Below are 22,378 nucleotides of genomic sequence, written 5' to 3' on the forward strand. Positions count from 1 at the left end.
CGCCCTTTTTGTAAGAATTTCATATCAACATATGCATGCAATTCTTTTTTTCTCAAAAAGATTAGATTATTGATATCGAATAAAAGGACATATTGTGTTTTTTAAATTCTCTTTCAGAAAAAAAAATTAAAAGAAAAACTGTCTCTAAAGTTATGTCCTCTTAGCTTGTGTGCCTTAATATTTTCATAATTTGAACTGGTATTTTTTATTCAACGATCAAAACAAAAACTAGGGTCTAGTTTCATAGTGATACTTCGTTTTTGAGAAAAATAAGAAGTGTTATCAGTGTTATCCGTTTACTAGTTTTAAATTTATGGCCTCTTCATTACAGAGTTTGGGTGAAAATTTGACCTCAGACTTATTTTACCTAACAAAAATTTTTTCCGGATGGATCAAAATTCAAGATGATACGCCAAAAGGGCGTATTTCCATATAATTTTGTAAATTCTTTAGAAAAGTTATACTCTGAATCATTACCATGTAAAGACGACTTTAGAAATTCAGAATTTTGATGTTATGCAAATACCGAAGGACAGTCGCCATGGGTTTATATTAGAGGTTGACGTGCACTATCCGCAAGAGCTGCATGATACTCATTCAGATTTACCGTTTTTAGTTGAAAATATCATTCCGCCAAATTCCAAATCTAAATTAAAAAAACTTATTCCAAATTTAAATCATAAATTTAATTATATAGTCCACTACAGAAACCTACAACAAGCTATTGAAAACGGACTAGTTTTGATAAAAATTCACAGGATTTTGAAATTCGATCAGTCTCGGTGGCTAAAGAAGTATATAGATTTAAATACTGAAATGCGGAACAAGGCAAAAAATAAATTTGAAAAGGATTTTAATCATACGGTGTTGTGAACAAAATAAGTTCTCAGAAATTATTTAACTATTATTGACAAGATTCACAAAACGAAATTGATACAAGAATAGCAATCAAGAATTACTCAATAATATCTAAAGGGACTACAAAACATACTTACTTATTAATTATTATTCAACAAATATTCAGTGTTATCCGTTTACTTCAATAAACGTTCAACATCGTTGCACCAATGAACGGTACATCAACGGGTGCTTAAATGTTTCGTTTTGTTCTGCATAAACCAGCCGTTTCATTTGACCCCCATTAAAAAAATTATTGAAGTTGAGATCGGGAAATCTAGAAGGTTAAAAAATTGATCCACTGCTGCCGATCTAGAGTCCCAGGAAATAAAAATTAAGCCACTGACATACCTGCCTTCTGTTATGAACAGATGCTTCATGTTGCCGTTAAAACATGATGGCTTTTTAAACCTAACGGAAAATCATCTAGTAAAGCTTTAAGCTTATTTTCTAAAAATTGGCTAATTTCTATAAATCAAATTTTTATTGTTTATTCCACTCCTTGTAATTTTCCATACGATTTTTTTAAGAAGGATTCTATAAAATCAAAATTCACATCCTCTGCTAGATACCGCTATGGTCTTTTCGATAATTGAAAGGAACGGGAGGAAACCATTATTGTGAAACTGAACGGTTTATCACAAATTTGACTTGGATTTTTCGCTTGCGGAACATATTTCTAAAAGGAATTTATGCGCCTGATATACCAGTTTTAGACGCATAAATATGAAATGTTTAATACATTTTGAAAATGTATTAAACTACTTTTTGTTAGGCTTAATACACTAAATGTTTAATCAGTAAGGTGGTCACGCGTGCTCTTAATAGAAAACAAGTATCTCAGTGACTTCATTCCCAGAATGCTGGATTAGCAGCAATGAGCCAATTATTTAGCCTGTAGATCTTTCGATCTCAATCCGCTATTTTTTTATTTGGGTTATATGATAATATGGGTGTTTATTTAGAACAATTTCAACGTCTGTGGATTACGAAGGGTCCACCGCTCATTGGTGCCACGATCTTGAGCGTGCATTGAAGCAAATGGACAACACTTGGAACCTTTATTGAAATATGTTAAATATGTAGAATTTAATTTTCTTGTAAATGTGAATGTATTATTTTGATTACTATTGAGTAAAAAATATATCCTATATTGGGTATATCTAACGACATCTAACAAAGCCTAGACAGAGTTCACTCAGCTGAGTTGAATTATAGTGGGCTTCGTAGGTATTTATTTAACTTTAACATCTGTTTGTTTTGACTCCTATTCTATAAACGATTAAGACGTACATATTTTCAATTTATTGTTGGCTACATATTTTCTCTTATTTGAACGAGTTCCTTTTAGTTAAAAAGTCATATGCTCTCAAGTTTCTTCTATTTTATGAAAAACTCAGTAGTTTGTCTCGAGTTGGCGACTGCACCTGATGCATCCTTTTCAGGCCCAGAAGAATGAGCAACGAGCATTGTTTCTCGAGAGTGGAACAAATTTTATAGTTTATGGGATAAGTATCAGTTCCTTTGTTAGATTCAAATTACCTCAGGCACTCGTATGAGTACCTATAAGACTTATTGTCAGTCTTTTGTATCACCTACATAAATGAGTAGAAAATATTATTTTAGTAGAGACCCTGCAAACATTATTTTCGCTATACCGCTTCACGTGCTGACATGACATCTGTCATTTTATTTAAGCAAAAGTCTACTAGACAGGGTTCTTTCTATAATAGTTCCTTTTAGTGTTCATTTTCTCACCCATAATATACATCAGCGGTCAACTTTTGCAACTTGCGGTACCCGGCCTACATTTCATTTGATTTTTTTTTCGAACACATTTTTTACTAATTATATAAAATATTTATAAATACTACGATTAGCAAAATAAATATTCCACTAAGTAAAAATTAAATTAAGACTTTAAAGTTTGAAGTAATATTTATTAGATGATTAAAATAGTAAATATAATCAATGACTGGGATGTGCTTGAATATTTTTACACAATATGTTAAAATCAGGTGCTATTGTCGTAAATTGCAATCGTATTTCAAATTCTGCATTAAGAGCATTGCACCCCAGAGTTCCGTGGAACACAGTTTGAATACCGCTGTCTTACATGATGGCTTGGTTTTCTTATATTTTTCTTTTTATTTGGTTTCTGCATTTTAGTCGAGCTGCATCGACTCTACTAGTTTTTGTATTCCCAAATAAAAGGACAGCTGAGTAACTCCGAGATATAAGATGCAATCATTGTCTAGCTACTGCACTTCATCAAGGAATATCAAACAACTAAGTCATAGTTTTGTTTTGACATATAATATTTTCATCTTATTTCTTTTTTATTAAGGTTTTTACTTGGACTTCACCATTTCGTTGCTTACATTAATGTTAATAATTTTAGCAGGGCTTCACTTCTCTATTCTTGTTAGATTTATTAAAGTCCAATTCTAGAATTATGCTAAAAAATTTATTAATAACACATTTCAAGCCCGTATTTGAAACATTACATATATGTTTAACACTAAATAGTGTTGCCTTATAAAATAACGGTAACTCCCCATACAGAGGTTAGACTGGTGTTTTGGAGTAAATATAAAATTAAAGATAATTTTTGTCCTTTGACTTTTCTCAGTTAAAACCAAAAGGATTATTATCCACTACTTTTACCAGTTTAAATAGTGGAGTGGTGTCTAACGCAAACAGGGTTTGTTGAATTTTGATACAACTAGTGAACCATATTGAAAACTGCATTTCTTATTTTCCAACGCATGTGATTATTATATCAATTAATATTCTGGAAGAAATCGGAGTATTTGTCTCTAATCGATTTTTTAAATAAATTTATGTACAGGATGTCTCAAACTCGATAGCATGGATCTACTGTGATACAAAAAATTTAAATAAAATTTGGGACACATGGAATGAGGTAAGCTCAATTTGCAATCGAAAGTATTAACTTTGGGATTTGACAGAAACGACTAATGACATCATCAATTATATTTTTTCCAGAAACATACCCAATTTTTTTACTTTTAAAAAGCTCTCTTTTTTCTAATAAACTTTTATTAGAGAAATTTTTCGGTATTACGTCCTAAAGAGTCTGAAAAGAAATACCACCTAAAAATCACATTAGCGGTGGAAAGATCAAGTAGTCGTTAGAAAATAATGAACGTTCGTTGTTTAAAGTACATAAATGTCATTAAGAATAAATAAAAGGATTAAACTCGATAATTCTTTAATACAGTTAAAACAAAAGGTGACGATAACAAGCACTAAACTTAAAAAATGAGGCAAACGCTTTCATACTACATACTTTTACAATCTATTCTCTATATGACCTCCTCTCATTTCAAGACATATATCCAATATTCGCCTGACTTCTTTGTGAGCTGCGTTTATTAATATTTCGCCTTTTAACTCATTGCAAGCGTTTGTGATTTTTTCTTTCAAATTATTAATATCTCGCGAAGGTGTTTTGTAAACCTTATTTTTTAAAACCTCCTTTAAAAAAAATCGAGGAGGCCACTGAATCGGTCAATTAAGCCCATTCCATTTCTTGGGAAAGTGTTATCTAAATATTGCTGCACAATCCTGGCCTTGTGGGGTGGAGCCCCGTCGTGCTGAAACCATAGGTTTCTCCTTAGCTGTAAAGGCACATTCTCTGTAAGTGCAGGAAGTTCTTCTTGTAGGAAATTTAGGTAACTCACGCTGTTCATTGTATGTTCATATAAAGAAGGCCCAATTAAATGCCTACCGATGATGACTCATCATATATTTACTCCACAATGGCCTTAGTTTTCGACTTGATTTACAATGTAGGGATTTTCAATGGACCAGTAGTGTTCGTTGCGCCTGTTTGGCAAACCATTACTGACAAACCGACTTTTGTCCATCCAAAGAACGTGCCGATAAAGGTTCTAATCAACAGTTTCTACATTTACTACAATTTGGGCTATAAAATTAAATATGTTTTCAACGTGACGTTCAGACAAATCCTCCAAATTGGATACTTGTAGTCATGATACCCATTGGTCTTTAAAATTCGTTGAACGACTGATTTATCCAAATTCAATTCCCGGCTAGCCTGCCGTATAGAATTCCATGGATTTTGTTCGAAATACTGCAGCAGTCTAACTGTATTAACATTGTTTCTTACCCTTCCGTCAATTATTTGATTTTTCTGAACAGAAAATGCATCTTCAATTCGTCGCAAGGCCGCCTCCAATCTTGTAAAGATGCTATGATCAGGAATGAGGCGCTCTGGATACCTTTCTCGATATAACTTACAGCTCTTCTTGAATTTTTTTGTGACTCGCCGTAAATTAGCAACATACAACTTTTTCTGAATGAGAAAACATTTTGTAAGCACAAAAGTTATACGTTTGACGTTCGTATTGAGTAATGACAAGTATTTTGTGACATTTGTGCACTTTAAACAACGAACATTCAATTATTTTCCAACGACTACTTAATCCTTCTACCGCTAATGTGATTTTTAGGTGGTATTTCTTTTGGCACTCTTTAGGACAATATTGCTTATAACTTTTAAACGGGAAGTAATACAGAAAAATGTCTCTAATAAAAGTTTCTGGAAAAAATATAATTGATGACGTCATTAGTCGTTTTTGTGAAATCCCAAAGATAACACTTTCGATTGAAAATGGAGCTTACCTCATCCAATTTAACACCACGTGTCCCAAATTTTATTTAAATTTTTTGTATCCTCACAGTAGTCCCATGCTATATGTTTGAGACACCCTGTACAGTGTACAGCCAGAAATTCTTTCTAATTAAAATGCGACTGTAATGCAAAAGTATATTTTGTATTAACTGTAAAAAAACCTTCATTCTTTAAAACCCCGGCATTTATTTTGATACATATTTCGCTATTTATCTACAAAAAGGCTAGACGTGTATAAAGAGATTCTGAAGTATGTTCACACTTAGGTTATTATGCTGATGGTAGTTCAGGTTAGAATCATCTTTGTTTAGTCAGTTGTCTATTATTCAAGCCTGGGGGGCTCCTTGTTCAAGTAGCCGGATTCTGCTTATGTGATATACAGAGCCTTCATAAATGTTTACAAGCCACGTGTCCGCCGAGATTAGGGGGCTGGTACTGATAGCGCAAAATCCCTAAATCTTGGTGCCAACAATATTAATGATTCGTTTACAATGAACAATGACAAACCGTTATGTCTACATTTGAGATAATACGATCGCTGATCGGTTGAATAGAATCTCGTGAAAAAGTACACCAATCAGAGCCGACGAAACAGAATGTTGTGTTTTAATGTAATCTTGATCTTACTCTTTCAATAATTTTTTAATTTTATCGAAAAATTGCCACGTGAAGGAAAATTCAGCAGAAGTATCAAGTCCTTGATCAGGTCTGTACGTAATAGATACATATATTCTCTCCACAATCAAATTATCTAAATTATCTTTACAAATTACAATTATTCCATTAACAAATCATTTTCAGAACTTTTAAACCATGAAGGAAAGTACATGTTCTAAATAAATTTAGCGCAAATAAATTTATTTGTATGCACGTAGATATTGTTTATCAGACATAGAATTATTTAGGGTTATTATTATTACATGCAGTTTACATAGTAACAAGCGAAAAGTATCAGTGATTCAGCAACAGAAAAATGTTACGATGAATATTTATATTAACGAAACAGAGTTCTGGTAAAAATTAGATGAGGAGGTACAGAAAGTTTTATTAAGAAAAAGTTATTTAGAATCAAATGCAGTAATCAACATCATTAACATCAGCTCCTCCTTCTTTTAATCTTCTTCTTATTCTGTTAATATATATTCTTTTAATATATATACAGGTATATATAAGTAGCTTCAAATGATTAACTATTTTCTAAGCAAGCGGGTACTAAATCATTGTATTACACATACCATCCAATCGTGAAACATACAAACTATCCTAACATTATGTGTACATGGAAGTACCTACCATAGATTCTTGAATTCAAATTATTTAATTAAATTTACCTCTATCACTAGAGGGTGTCAAAATTAGCATACAATTTTTGTTTTTTTTTATGAAACCAAGCATATTCATCATTTGTCCTTTTCTAACCTTAGCTCTTGTCATTATAACCATTTCAGATCGATTGTCGATTATCTGATGATGATTATGTAAAGATCCAACGTCCGAAGTATATATTTACATAAATGGAAAAAATATTTTTTCCCCTTAACAAATATGCTAATTTTTGTTTACAGTTGACCTTTCGATTTTAGTTTCTTAAGCTTTTTTCTCGTAAATTTTTTGTGTTCCTAATGGTTTTAACGTAATTATTTCATTTTCGATACAAATCTAATTTAATTGCCATAAATTTGATTTATTTAGCAGTAAAAGCTAAATAACGCTTTGTGCATTTCAGTAACTTGTAATCGAATGAAATACATTAAATCTATTGGAAATTATATTTTTAATAACACATAATTCTGTAATAGACAATAATAATAGGTAGGTTGTGTAGGTAAAAAATTTGAATCCCTGCGATTATTTCTATTTAAGGGCCTTAGGTACATTGGACGAACTCGATAGAACACTACTGTTCATAATTTAGAGTATGGGGAAAATTTAAAATGAATACGTTTATTGTTATTTTTTATTTTGACTATATGTATTACTTGTATTGAAAATGGTGGTCGTCGACAAAAATTTTAGTTAAAGAATGATGATTTTATTATCGAATAAATCAAATTCTTTTCGATAAATAAATTGCATATGTATCGAAAATGCATTGGTCATAGCTAATTAAATAATGAGTATGTAAAACCCGTTAAAATAAAAAACAAAAAAATTGCAAGAGGAAAAACCTGAAGTTATCGGTAACCTGCAAAAATCTTAGATAATATTTTCTTAGTGGTGGTCACATTTTCCCACTTTTGTAAATGCAATTATTTCGCTTATTATCCTAAAAAGTGACAGCTATGCACAAGTAAAGTTTACACTTTAATGTTGGAGTTTTATAGACAACAAATCGCACTTTTAGTAAAACAATGATAGAACAAGTAGATCCATCCAAGAAGTAACCAAGCGTAACACTAAACTGAGCAACTTCCTTTAATGTTTCGCATTGAAAGATCGCGGAGAACATGTAAACATCAGAAAATGTACCTTTCCTGTTTTGTATAGTAGGTAAAGTAAAGATACACAATAATTGTGATTCAAGAATGTGCAATAGTTTCCTAAAAGCATTCTGTTATTTAATTCCTTTCATCGTAAAAAGTCAATTGACGCATAAATTTTAAATTTTTAGTTAATAGTTTCAGTATAAAAAAAAAGAAATTTAAAACAGATATTTTTTTGTACAATATCAGACAACCTCGTGCAATGTAATATAGCTATTTACAATGTATGAAATTATGTATTTTAATACAGATACGATAACGATAATTTTTTAATTAATCAAGTTATTTATATTTGATTAATGATGCAAGGCATGTATCGTTTGATAAAATATGTAAATATTTCCTCCCAAAATAATTAGATAATTTTTCCTGGTTTATATAAGGAAATCTAAATCTCTGTAATAATTAGCCTACATGAATTCATCCAAAAAAGCAATAATGCACAATATTCTAGGGAAAGGATATCAAATGGACGATAATATGAGTACAGTAGATAGAGCAGTTTTATGTTTAAGTGAAATTTTTGGTACTGCCATTTTGGTATTTTTGGGATGTCTGGGATGTGTAAATGGAATGATGGCGAGTTCAGCATCAGCTGAACAAATTTCTCTGACTTTTGGTTTAGCTATAATGATATCCGTTCAGGTAAATATTTAAAAAATGTGCATGTTTTGATTTTTTATTCAATTTTAGGAACAAGTAAGTAGAATATCAAAAAATAATGTTTGTTATAAATATATAGATACTACATTCAAAAATTTTTGGTATACAGGGTGTTAAATTTTTCTTAAAAAAATACCTTTTCTCGATTATTTTCTAAACGCACAATGTTCTATTCTTGAAATTTTTGAAGAATGTTTTTGACGATGACAATACAATTTTTAAATGTGTTTCAAATTGTTTATATTATTTCTATAGTAGAAATGGGAGGTGATAAAAAAAATCAGTTCGTATGGAAATACGAATATTTATTAATAACAATTTTTAATAAATAACAACTAAATTTAACAGAAATTTTAGGAGCGTCTCACTTAAGATATATTCCTCTATAACTTTAGAAATAATAAACTAAAATATTCCAGAATAAGTATCAATCCCAAAAAGTAACATATACCTTATGCATAACAAACCATAATAATTTTATATTAATCTATCTATTCCTAAAGATTAATTTAATAAAATCAAACCACCACCTTTTACAATTATTTAGGTGTTTGGTCACATTTCTGGGTGCCATATAAATCCTATAGTAACAGTTGCGGCAGCTACAATTGGAAATATTCCATTGATACAAGTACCTATATTTATTGTGGGCCAAATATTAGGTGGACTAGCTGGATTTGGATTAATTAAGGTAAATGACAGTAATTATTTTTAATTTCCCTGAAATAACTAATAGATATATTTAAACCAAAGATGCTGAAACAAATTAAAAAATATGCTTCTGGTTTTACCAACAGTTTGCATGTTTTTTTAACAGTGCTGTAATAACCAGAATATACCACAGAAATGTACCTACAACACTAACCTTAATTTTCAACATCTATTAATTAGGTAATTTAAAAAAATAAATAGGGGCTACACATTATTTGAAAATTCTTGTTTATATTTATATAACGTCCTATACATTTTATTTTGTTGGGTATTTATATAATTTTATAATAATTTATTTATGATAATTAATATAAATATTAATAATTTCCTTCATTAACTAAATTATGTATTTTCGTATCGTAAGTTATTTTGTTTAAAATAACTGTAGCTTCCCTTTATCAGCTGGCAAAATTTTAATATTATGATCATTTTTGATGAATGTATAGATTTTTTTTCGTCTAAAACTATTTTTGCAAAATAACCCAAGACTAATCATTTTGGCGCAAAGGTTTATTTCACTAATTTTTACATTTTTTCACAGGTGGCAAAATATCCAAAAAATAAAGAAAAAAAATGATGATTAATTATTATTAAATAACACTATTTACTTATAGCTACATTTTAAGGATAATTGCTTATAATTAGAAATACAAAATTGATATTTTTAGAAGGTTTGGATGATTTTAACTATTTACAATTTTTAGTGCTTTATAAGATAGCTTTAATTAAATTTTATGGAGACTACTATTGTGTGCATTTGAAACTGAATTTTGTAGGCTGTGACCCCTTCGGAAACATTGAAACCGAAACTTAATGAGACAGTTGGTCTGTGTTCACCAAATTTCCATGGAACCTTATCACCTCTACAAGCTCTAGTAGTAGAGTTCCTTTTGTCTTTAATATTGGTTTGGGTTTGCTGCTCCATATGGGATAGCAGAAATAGTGAAAAAAATGAATCTACTCCCATACGTCTTGGATTAACTATTGCTGGTTTGGCTATGGCAGGGGTAAGCATTTATATTTATAGTACTATTTTAGTAAGATTTTGATTATTTGGATAAATTTTACAACATAACTAATTCTGACTAATATTATACGCTACGAATAAATATTTATGACAATTCTAAGATAAACATATTTTTTACAAAACGATAATGTTGAATATTATTACAAAGCAATAAATCATTTTCAAATAAAATATTAATATCCTAGAAATATTGATAGCAACATTAGTGCCACTATAGTGTCATATCATTATAAATATAGGTATTTCTATGTTTCATACTAGGTACATCCATTAGCTTTCCTATTCGATTATTGATCATATATTGTAAAATTAAAAAAATTCTTATACATATTTCTACGTTAAAATATACACGACTACAGTTTCAAATTAATTTACAGATCAATAGAACTCTTAAAAGTAAATATCAGTTTGTCAACTTTTCCTTTTCCATGGCTTATAAAGTAGTGTCAACATGAAAAAAAAAATAAGTTTCAGTTTATGCCGAAATAACATAGGTACTCGTTTATTTTACACTTCAAATGACATTATGACACTCCACTGAAAATAATATATTTTTTGTCATGTTTTGAAATGCAAATTTTATTTAAAACATAAGCAAGGAAAACTGTAAAAAGAAGATATATTTTTTTTTGTTTTATTCAAAATAAAATTTACATTTAAAATACACGTCTATATTCAATTCAATATCTTCATTTGTTCATAAGATAAAGATATTAACGAAATAAAATTTCTTGTCATTTGTATATCCTCTTTTGCATTCAGAATCTAAGAGTTTCAATTAAATTTTGTGTTGAAATTTTCCAGTATCTCGAAAAGTACTTGCACATGGTACAAGACACACTTTATTCAAATTATTATCTTGAAAACCTGGAATATTTCACGTCTTTTTGGGTTTTAAGCCCGGTACATACATACCATTTTACCTTATGTCTTGCTTGTTCAGTTAAAACGGATCAAGTAAAACATCATGTATAGACCAAAAAACAGATGTTTTACTTGAACTGAATCGAGACGAACGACCGTCTAGAAAACTGATGGGCCACACTGAAAACTGTTGCTGAAAGGTACCGTGACGCATTTCTTGTGGATTTTCGATAGTCCAGTGACATTATTTGGCCGATAAAACGAGTTCAATCTATCATCTGTGTGTGAGATTTTAAGTTTATTATATTTTAATATATCAGACTTACGTCAGTGGTCTCATGACTTTTGTACGGAATTTACTGATTTATACCAAAGTTATTCTTGTCTATGACAAGTTAAATCAAGCGATTATAGTGATAGAGAAAAAAATGAAGTATATAGCGTTTTGGTCAAGAAGTGCCCTGTTTATCATAAAGAGTTGCAGAAAGTAAATAAATCGGCACGTTTTGGTGCGGGTACAGATGACAGCTATAAACCATGGTATTTTAAGCTGCTTTCCTTTCTCAATGATCAAGAAACTCCAAGGGAGTCTTCAGGTTCATGATGTAATTCTCGAAGAAAATTTACATGGGAGAACCTCCTTCTTTTTAATAACCACTCTCTTGACCATCGTGAACGCTGAATATTCCTTTTCTTTTTTTAAATTCGTTAAACACACATTATTGACAAATGATCAACCGTTAAAACCGTGTATATTGTATGCTGTAGTTTTCAGACCGACTTAACTGACCGTTTTAACTGACACCTGACACCTAAGTTAAAATGGTATGTATGTACCGGTCTTTACTCTTTTCGATTTTTTATTGACTTTTTAATTGTACGTAAAATTTTCAGTAAAAAGTGCAAACATTATAGATAAGATTCAATTAGCTACTACTTCCTAAGATACCTATTAATCTTTTTGTAATATATTTAACTTACGCAGGTAATAAAATAATATCTCTATTAAAATCACGGAAAAACTAATTTACTTGAAATAAAAATTATACACACACGAATTCCGAAATTTATTTTCGACATACGGACTTCGGACCTTTCGCATTCAATGCAGAACGGACAGCCAAAACCAAGGGTGTGGAAGAGATTCAACTATTTTTTTTATTCTATGATGTCACACATCCTTAGTCCCAATTTTTTTGCGACATGCAGAGTTCGGACCTTTTGCACTCGATCACCAATCAGAACCATGAAAAATCTTTTGATATATCGAGTCGTTTCCGAGCTACAAGCAAAAACTGTTTTTTTCTCTCATATGTTGTGACGCCCCGTCCTGCCTCGCCTATCGAGTGCTCTACTCAGGACCAGGAGGAGATTTTTTTATATTTCCAGCCATTTCTGAGTTAAGAGCAAGGTGTCTTGAAGATGCTGGGGAAGTCTCAGAGACACCTGAAGACAGCAGAGAGAGAGAAGCCCTCTACAATTACAGTGACTTCAGGCATACAAGATATACAATGACATTTCTAAATTTTGGTCGATTGAAGAGGTTTTTAATAAAAATAAAATTTCATCAGATGCTAGTTTTGAAAATATTACTAAGCGTGATACAAATAATGGACGTTTTATTGTTAATATACAATTTAAAGACTCGGTTAAAAGTCTAGGTAATTCAGGAAACAAGGCTCTTAAAATGTTTTACTCTATGGAAAGTAAACTAAATAATAACTTGGGCTTTACTGTCAGAATATATAAAATTTATGGAGAAATATAAAACTCTTGGACATATGTCAGAGATCACAGAAACGGATGAGACTAAAAATAAAGGATATTACATGCCACACAATGCGGTAATTAAAACGAATAACTACAATATGTAGAGTGGTTTTCAATGGCTCAAGTAAAACAGACACAGGATTAAGTTTGAATGAAACAAAGTTTATCGGTCCAGCTCTGCAAAATGAAATATTTGTTATTATATTTAAGATTTAGAAAATTTAAGTACATACCTATGTTAAAATTGTACTTAAATTCATTTATGAATGTCGGCATTGATTATGGCCCATTTATTCTTAAAGATAGAAAAGCACGCGGGGCAAAAATCATTAAGGGCTATATGTGTTTAATAATTTGTTTAGGCACAAGAGCGATACACTTAGAGTTAGTAACTGATCTCACCAAGGATGCTTCCTAGCCACGCTTAAAAGATTTATTAACAGAAGGGGCAAACCCAGTGGTATTTATTCTGACAATGGTTTAAATTTTGTCGGCGCGAATAATGAAATAAAAAGATTGTATGACTTTTTGAGTTCTGCAAATACCTATATCGCAAACAAATTAGTAGAACACAGGAGTATATGGGAAGACCGAATTAAGAGTTATAAATATTATCAATTAATTATCATATCAAAAGGGTTTTGAGAAATTCGCTTTTAACTTACGAGGAATTTTATACCTTGCTGACAGAAATTGAAGGTATTCTGAATTCACGCCCCCTCTGTCTCCTCCATAACAATTCTGACGATTTTACTGCATTGACCTCGGCACATTTCCTCATTGAAAGACCATTAACTGTTCTCCCTGAACGTGATGTACGACACGTTCCTGAAAATAGCAAGTTTCAGAAGATGCTAGCTATAGCACAACAATTTTGCGTCTGTTGATGGAAGGAGTACCTAAACGAGTTGCAGACACGTGTAAAATGGCGTCAGCATCTAGTGAGGTGATTAAAATTGAAGCATTAGTCCTAATAAAAAAGGACAACTTACAATGACCCCTTGGTACAGTGATATCCATGTTTTCTGGAAACGACCATGTTGTAAGACTTGTAGAAGTGCGTGTACAGGGTGAAGTGCTCAAGCGCGCTATTACAAACGTGTTCGTCCTTCCAATTGACTAATAATTATCTTTTCTGAACCCTCTATAGTGATAAGGAAAGAGAGACGTAAACAAATAATGGTGATTGGCCTTTATAAAGAGTCAAGAACTCACTTTGCATTCTGTTTTTAATATTTTAGTGAAATAGTCATATAATCACGTTTATGTAAATATAAATTAATCTTGAATATTTTATAAGGTTTGTTATTTACCTACCTTATGTTAGAGCGTAAGATAATCCTGGCGTACACATCTTGCAAAAAACAAACTACCATTTACAGTACAATTTAAACTAGTATTTAGCGAAGTGTCTTTGTGTAGTGTAAGTGTGTAACCTTAGTTATTTATGTCAGTTTAGTAGAGTACAGTGTATTTCTGTGTTTTCATGTTCAAGTTTCTGTGTTGAAAAAACCCGTAGGTATACAAAGTTAAAAAAAGGTTGATATGGTTGGAGCTTGCTTTTAGTTAGGAAAAAACAACACTCCTTCAAGAACGTTATCAAATGGATTATTCAGACCAAATGTGCCAAATAAGGAAATGTTAGTAAGATGTGTTCAACATTTAAGAAGTGAGGGAGCTTTGAATATCAATACGCTAATGTTGGACGGGAACAAACTCAGAAAGTGAAATTAGAAATTTTAAACGCCGTGAAACCAGTTTTCGAAGGTTAGCCACAAGATTTCAGGTATATGGTATGCTGTAAAAATCATGTGAGTAAACAGATTATTTACTTATTTTGAGTATTTTATTGATTACTGTTTGAGTTTTCTTTTAGATTAATTGTTATTTACTGTTTCATAGTTTATCATAGGTATTTAAAAGAATTAAATTTTCATTTATATGAGATGATAGACCTCCTGGTGAACTCGACAAAACGAACGCGAACTCTCGACAAAAGTATTGCGCCAAAGAGCAGTACCTCACGGCAGATGATGTGAAATTTGCTTTTTAATAAACTTTCCTTTAAATTACGAGATTTGACAACAATGTATAGCCCAAGTCCCAATTATGCATGCGCTGCGACTAACGCGGGCCATTGCATTGTTTGAAGTCACACTAACTTGTCCAGCGGTAGGGTATACAAATTACATAACAAAGGTTAAGAAAGAATTAAGTTTTCACGACGGAATTTGAAATACTAAAAACTATTGATACGTATTTCTAGAGGTAAAAGGTAGCCCCCGTATAAACATGACTCTCATTCACAATTATACTCTATATATTTCATAGCTAGCCTAACAGATAACTTTACCTAAATAGCGTTGCTAAAAGTTAAAAAATAAATTAAAAAATGTATTATTTGGCATCTACTGACATTAACTTTTCCTTAAATTGAACTTGAACTAACATAAATATCACAGTAACAGTAACAGGATTATATGTATTTTTCAGGGTCCATACACAGGCGCACATATGAATCCGGCAAGAAGTTTTGCTCCAGCTGTCATAAACGGAGATTGGAATTATCATTGGGTAATAATTATATCCGACAATATTTATTTATAGCTGTTTTACATTGACAATTTATTGAGCAATTAATTCATGAAGTCGCTTCATCAAGAAATTGGACAATTGTAATGCACCAAATCTGCTGTCAAATAACTTCATGAATTTATTCAAGTTCTTGACGAATTAGATGTGATGTACTTTCGAGGTTCGGCCGCAGACGCCGAACTGGTACAGTCACAGTCCGGGTTCATTCGGTGGAGAAGTGTTTTCCAAGGTTCGGGAATATTACAAGACTTGGTATAAATAAAACTTTTATTTTCCAAAATAAATCGCAGTCTATAAACACATATAATATTAACAATAATGCCCCACCCATATAACTAACAGAAACATCGGGATACCTATTGTCACGAAGGCAATACGTATGTCTTGACGGTGACGACACCGAGTGTCGCGGAAAGACCTGCTAAACACCCGGAGTCGGCCACGAGGTAGACGTCAGGTACCGCGGAAAGACCTGCTAAGTACCCGGAGTCGGAGTCCAGGTGTGTCCCTTACCTTGAGCGCCGCGGAAGAGACCTGCTAAACGCTCTGGTTAGGACACCCAGAGGATGGTTGAGTGCCGTGGAAAGACATACTAAGCACTGCCTGGTGTAGGTGAGTTAGGTGACTCCGTTGCTTTTATAGAGAACGACTGGTAGTGCCGTGTGCAACTCCAGCCGTTGAAACAGCGACTTCGTGGGCCGTGTGCAAAATCGCGGTGCGCCAAACAATTATAATACAGCGGGAGCAAAATAAAATAAGTTCATTACTGAAAATATAAATAAAATCTGGAAATCCCGAAAATAAAAAAATGTTCATTACATAGAGCATGTTCTAATTTTCGTCAATTTCTTCGTGAAGTTCGGAAGTACCAACCCAACAGATTACCAGCCTCAGATCAGTAATGAGGTTATGTTATTGGAATACGTAAATAATTGTGTGGCGTCGTGCTAGTTTTGCATTGTTTTTACTGATTTGTTATTTACAAAAACTAATATTTATATAATATGTGTCAGAACGGTACCGCTGTTGTATCACTACAATTATGAGTGGAAAGGTGACATTTTTTAAATTTATTTGCTTCTTTGATTAATTGGTAGAACTGACTCATACGTCAAAAAACTTGACAAAGTCTGTAGCAGTGTAAAACCACACTGTTTACCAATAAATTCGTGAATTAATTAATGAAGAACTTCGTCAATTTATTGATGAATAAATTGTCAATGTAAAACAGCTATTATTGTTATTAAAACCTAGCAAGTAAATAAAGAGACTTAGTAATACGCAGGGCATTCGGATGCGAATTAACCACACTTTACCATAAGGGTAGCTTTCTATAATAAAAAAGAATTGATTGAAGTCGCTGTAGTATAATTTTCCTTCCTTAACAAGTTACTGTAATAAAAAATATATAAATCCTTTTTTCAAAATGATTTCAATAAAATTTGGTATATATCTACTATTATATGTATACTATTTTTTTTACTTAAAACAGAGATCGCTGAAAATACCTAAATCAGCCTTTTACTTTTTAGCATTTTCGTTGATAGATACGTGGTCTATGGTTAATCTAAATCAAAATTGTTTACTAAAGGTACAAATTTACCAATTACTAGATAGAGGCGTATGTGTATATCCATTTCTTGGATTATACACCCCTACGTGATAAGAGGGACGATATGTATATACACGGTGTCCCACCGGAAATCGCCACTATCGATATCTCGGAAAGTACTGATCCGATAAATCTGAAAATTTGACAACCTAGCAAACGCAGTAACGCCAACATAGCTTAGACAGACACAGATTTAGAATTTTATAGCACTTTCGGTTATTCTAGAAGCCGACATTAACTTTCTTATTTTAAATGGAACTCCCTATATATTAATTATAGCATTTTCGGATTCTACGTGAAATTTGAGGGTCACTTTATTAAATATTCCCTACGCGGTAGTAACTCTTTTCAGGAACGTGATATTGTTCATCATTGATACCTGTAAAGGGCATATGTACTAAATTATAGTATACCAACAAATTAAAACATTTAATACTATAGTACGATCATATTCGATGCAAAGTAATAAATCATTGCCTGTCAAGGGAACCAATGAAGTACGCCTTTAAGGGTTTTACAAATTAAATAATTTCTTTATACATTATGAAGGGACGAGGGGATCAGTTCAGGTCTGGCACCCTTGTTGCTACAAAAATTCCTTTATTCTCATAAACTATTTATTTTAAATGTAATTTATTATAAATCCAATTTGTTTCCTAAATTCCACATATGTACTACATTTTACCTCTGTACGCGCCACTGTTGTTTACTTGTTTTTTGGAAGCGCTCTCTAATTGACGGCAAAGCTCGCCAGGTTAGTATTTGACGTATAACCGTACACTCGATGCACTTGGGCGACTACAGCTACTACCAGAACACAATGCGTATGCAGCGGTATTTCAGATTTTACATTGAATTTCATTTTAAATTTGAAATGATTTATCTTACGCCTTCTAAAAATGATGACACGATTTTTCTTTGATAAAAGGCCGACAATTTTTTGCTCTACTTTGCATCGTATACGATCCTACTATAGGTGTTTCGTTTTTGCTATTACATTTTGATAACTTCAAACAGCTATAACTTTGTTAACTTAAATGAAACATCCTTTATTTTTTTTACTCTGTCGTATGCAGATTGAAATTTACTTTCAAGTCATATAAGCATTGTTAGAGTTGCCGTTACTACTTTTAGAGAGAGATATTTGCAATTTTCTATTTTTTGGACAGTTTTTCTCGTATCAGCCTGTTATGAAATTGTCCATGACCAGAAATACTCCAGAAACAATTAAAATAACTTGATATTTGTCATGCGTGGCTGGAACCCGGAAGGAACCTGCGAAAGGTAGATGGGGGGATACCGGACAGTATGTTCCCGACTGCAGATAGAGCAACAGGGTTGTTAACGTTCATGTTAATAAAGTAGTGTGTGGTTTAACAAGTGTTTATCTTAATTACGCTCCCGGCCCACCATCACATGGTATCAGATGTAAAATTGAAAGTGAAAAGAAAACGTGAATAACGCGGATTTGGAAAGAACTCTTAACTCCTGGTTCAGTCCCACGTGTCGGTAAAGTCTGTTATATTGCAAACATTAGACGTTTTGTATTGTGTAAAGACAAAAATTAGTGAAATATCGTTACCGTTACCGGGAGAAAAACTCAGGTCAACAGGAACAAAAAAAACGCACGTTCTAGAATTCCAAATCCAAACGTGTGAAGGTCGAGGAATAAGAAGAAGAAGAAGTGTTCTCGAGCTCAAGTTGTCGGGCGTCAAAGGTCAAGTGTGTCAAACAAAAACGAAAAATGGCGGCGGTAATGGAGGAACTTAAAAACAAAAACATTGAGTTGCAAAGGCAAATTGAATAAATCACTCAGGACGTTTGAAGATTCTTAGGAATAGTAAATTACTTAACAAAATTCATCCCCGGAATGTCAGAAAAAACTAAAATACTTAGAGATTTACTTAATAAAAACATTTTAGATGGCTGGCCGAAAGATCGTAAACAAATTGAAGGAAATATAAGACCGTATTTCAAGTACAGAACCGACTTATCCATACACAAAGAAGTAATCTTATACAAAGATAGACTAGTGATACCACCCGACGAGAGAAGAAACTGCCTGAGTGAAATACATGTAGGACATCAGGGAATCGCAGAATGTAAACGCAGAGCGAAACTGTCAGTATGGTGGCCAACAGTTAATTCAGGTATAGTGGACTAGTTACAAAATTGCGAACAATGCCTGAAACATCAAAAAGAACATTTCGAGCCTTTTCTTAATATTGATATCCCTCATCTCCCGTGGTACATGGTAGCAGCAGATTTGTGCGAATGAAATAAGAAAATTGTGCGAAATTGTGAATACTTGGTAGTTCAAGACTACTATAGTAAGTTTATAGAAGTAGTTGAACTGAAAACATCAACAACTATAATGAAATAATACATAAATTTACGAGATATTCTGCCCGTATGGGAGGAGAAATTAAAACCGAAACCACTAAATCACAACAAAATCTATCAGGCCATGAGAAGAGAAAAGGAAAGGCAAGGAACGGCATACAATAAAAACCATAGAGTAGAGAAATTGGAACCATTAAAATAAGGGGACTTAGTGTGGATCAAGGACGAAAAGCAAGAGGGTATTGTACAGGAAACTACCGAACATCCCCGTTCTTACATGGTGGGAACTAATAATAATAATAATAATAATAGGAGATGCATAAGAAGAAATTGAAAATTCCTTGTTAAACTACCTCCGGTCGTTCCCAAACAGATCCTTTGTAAGCCATCACCTCACATCTCATTTGATTTAAATGTTACAGCTATAGTAGCATATCGGTCCCAGACGAAGTCGCCAAGTCCTACAGGTCCAGAATCATTCCAGCAGACATCGGAGAGGGTCCCACTTCAAGGCCTAGAAGACGGAAGACAACATTCGGCACTAGAAGTACCGACGACGGTGGAATCCAGTTGTATCCCAAGTAGGCATCACAGGAGCATACATCTCCCAGTCAAATTTAGGGACTATACTATACATGTAACATACTTAAAAAAAAAAGGGGGAAATGTCATGCGTGGCTGGAACCCGGAAGGAACCGGCAAGAGGTAGACGGGGGGATACCGGACAGTATGTTCCCGATTGCAGATAGAGCAACAAGGTTGTTAACGTTCATGTTAATAAAGTAGTGTGTGGTTTGACAAGTGTTTATCTTAATTACGCTCCAGGCCCACCATCACAGTATTTGCCAAGTTAGTTATCAAATTATTGTTGTCTGTAATGGTTTTAAAAAAATAAATAAATAAAAATGCTTGGGGATCGTTTAAATTATACTAATGAGAATTATTTTAACTTGTTTGTTTGTTACTCGGCCACATGTTGCAATACCAGTGAAAACCTACTTGGAAACACCTAAATGGGAAATCCTACTTCACTCGCCATATTCACCAGACATTGCCACTTCCGATTATCACTTGTTCCAATCGATGGCACGTGGCCTGGCTGAGCAGCACTTCCATCCTTATGAAGATGGCAAAAAATGGGTCGACTCTTGGATAACCACAAAAAACGTGTCGTTTTTCCGACGTGGAATTAAAATGCTGCCAGGAAGATGGGAAAAAGTAGGGGCTAGCGATGGACAATACTTTCAGTGACATATTTATGCATTTTTTTTTAAATAAAGTATTAATTTTCACGAAAAAACAGCGAGCGACATATTGAACATTCAATTATATTATTTTATGGAAACGAATTTTTTCCTAAATTATTTTGGACTATGTCCTCTTGACGAGCCACTATTTCATATAATATTTTACGCACTTGGTACTTGAGATTAAGTTTAAGCTTAATATAACATTTTCACGTGAAGACTCTGATACATACTTCCATTTTACACATTGGTACGAGAATTTTCAAGTACTTATGAAAACGTAATTGAGTGTGATACAGACTAAAACCTATACAACTTTTAATACATCAGTTTATTAAGAGTTGCCTATAGTACAATAATGAACACAAACAATTTTTATACTTGAATGAAAAGTATTGTTTTAGTTTTAATTGCTAATTTCAAAGAAGTAAATATACATCTTATCCCTAAAAATTAAATTTGATGCTCCTATAAAAAATTATGTGGTACCTACCTACAATTTAGTCCTTCGGTATAAAGTAATTCATAATGAACTGTACATACTGTAATCATACAGTGGAGCGACCGATGCGAATATACTACATACTTAAAAAGTTTCTTTGTCAGGAATTGTGGATACCTATACAGAGCGGTGTTTTAATTTTTCGCTAATTTTGAAAATATATTTTAAATCACTTGTGAAAATTGATTTATTTTTGGTATATTCTGCTGAAGGATAAGCAAAATATATATAAAAAAAAACTCATTGGTAAAAATTATTTCCACAAACAAAAAAGTTATTAAACATCATAAAAAAAAACAACCAAACAAACGAAGAACCTCCTCTATCTTTTAAATAAATCGAGATGTGCGTTGCAGTTTTCAGGTTCAATTTTTCTGGAAAATCGAGCTCATTGTTTTCCTAATGCTTTATTGCTCTCACCACCGAATATTTTTTTAAATGTTCGTCGGCCACTTTACGTTTGACGAGCGCTAATAAGTAATTTATTGTTTTAGGTCTACTGGGTTGGTCCACTTGGTGCGGGATTTTTTGGAGCACTTTTCTACAAGTTAGTTTTCTCTAAAGATACAACAGGAACTAATGAAACATATCCAGAAACATCTGTGGAAAAAACCTAAATTATAGAAACGTAAAATTCATTTTTTTTTCTTTTTCGCGTGAAGAAAGAAAACTAAAAATATACAAATTCAATGACCCAATAGCACACCCAGAGGAGATGACATGGGGCATTCAACCATTCAACTATATAAATAAATTTAAGTAACAAAATTTTGTATGGTGCCAAAGAAAAAAATTTTAAATTACAATTATCAAATAACTTCAATAATGTAATACGTCATTCTTACGTGGCTTTCTAAGTTTTTCAGTAAGAATAACTTTTTACCTACCCAAAAGTAAATGAGATAAAGACCACTACGGAGAATGAAAATGAAATGAAAAAAAATGTAAATGTATCATCGAGAAGGCTTCAATTAAATCGATTT

At 32.3% G+C, this 22,378-nt stretch overlaps 1 protein-coding gene across 1 annotated transcript; it reads left to right on the forward strand.

The window, feature by feature from the left end:
• Window positions 1-8,529: 8,529 nt before the first annotated feature.
• On the forward strand, window positions 8,530-22,012 carry LOC108914890 (aquaporin AQPAe.a-like). The gene is made up of 5 exons (XM_023456423.1): window positions 8,530-8,706; window positions 9,272-9,415; window positions 10,212-10,442; window positions 15,590-15,670; window positions 21,890-22,012. Exons 1-5 carry the CDS (start codon window positions 8,530-8,532, stop codon window positions 22,010-22,012), a joined length of 756 nt encoding a protein of 251 aa, XP_023312191.1.
• The last annotated feature ends 366 nt before the right edge of the window (window positions 22,013-22,378 follow it).

Source organism: Anoplophora glabripennis, unplaced genomic scaffold (genome assembly GCF_000390285.2).
Source record: "Anoplophora glabripennis isolate ALB-LARVAE unplaced genomic scaffold, Agla_2.0 scaffold1515, whole genome shotgun sequence".
NCBI classification, from domain to species: domain Eukaryota; kingdom Metazoa; phylum Arthropoda; class Insecta; order Coleoptera; family Cerambycidae; genus Anoplophora; species Anoplophora glabripennis.

Coding starts and splice junctions, on each gene's coding strand:
- LOC108914890 (XM_023456423.1), top strand. CDS start 8,530: ATGGACGATAATATGAGTACAGTAGATAGAGCAGTTTTATGTTTAAGT. Junction 9,416..10,211: donor CTGGATTTGGATTAATTAAG/GTAAATGACAGT, acceptor TGAATTTTGTAG/GCTGTGACCCCTTCGGAAAC. Junction 15,671..21,889: donor GAGATTGGAATTATCATTGG/GTAATAATTATA, acceptor TTATTGTTTTAG/GTCTACTGGGTTGGTCCACT.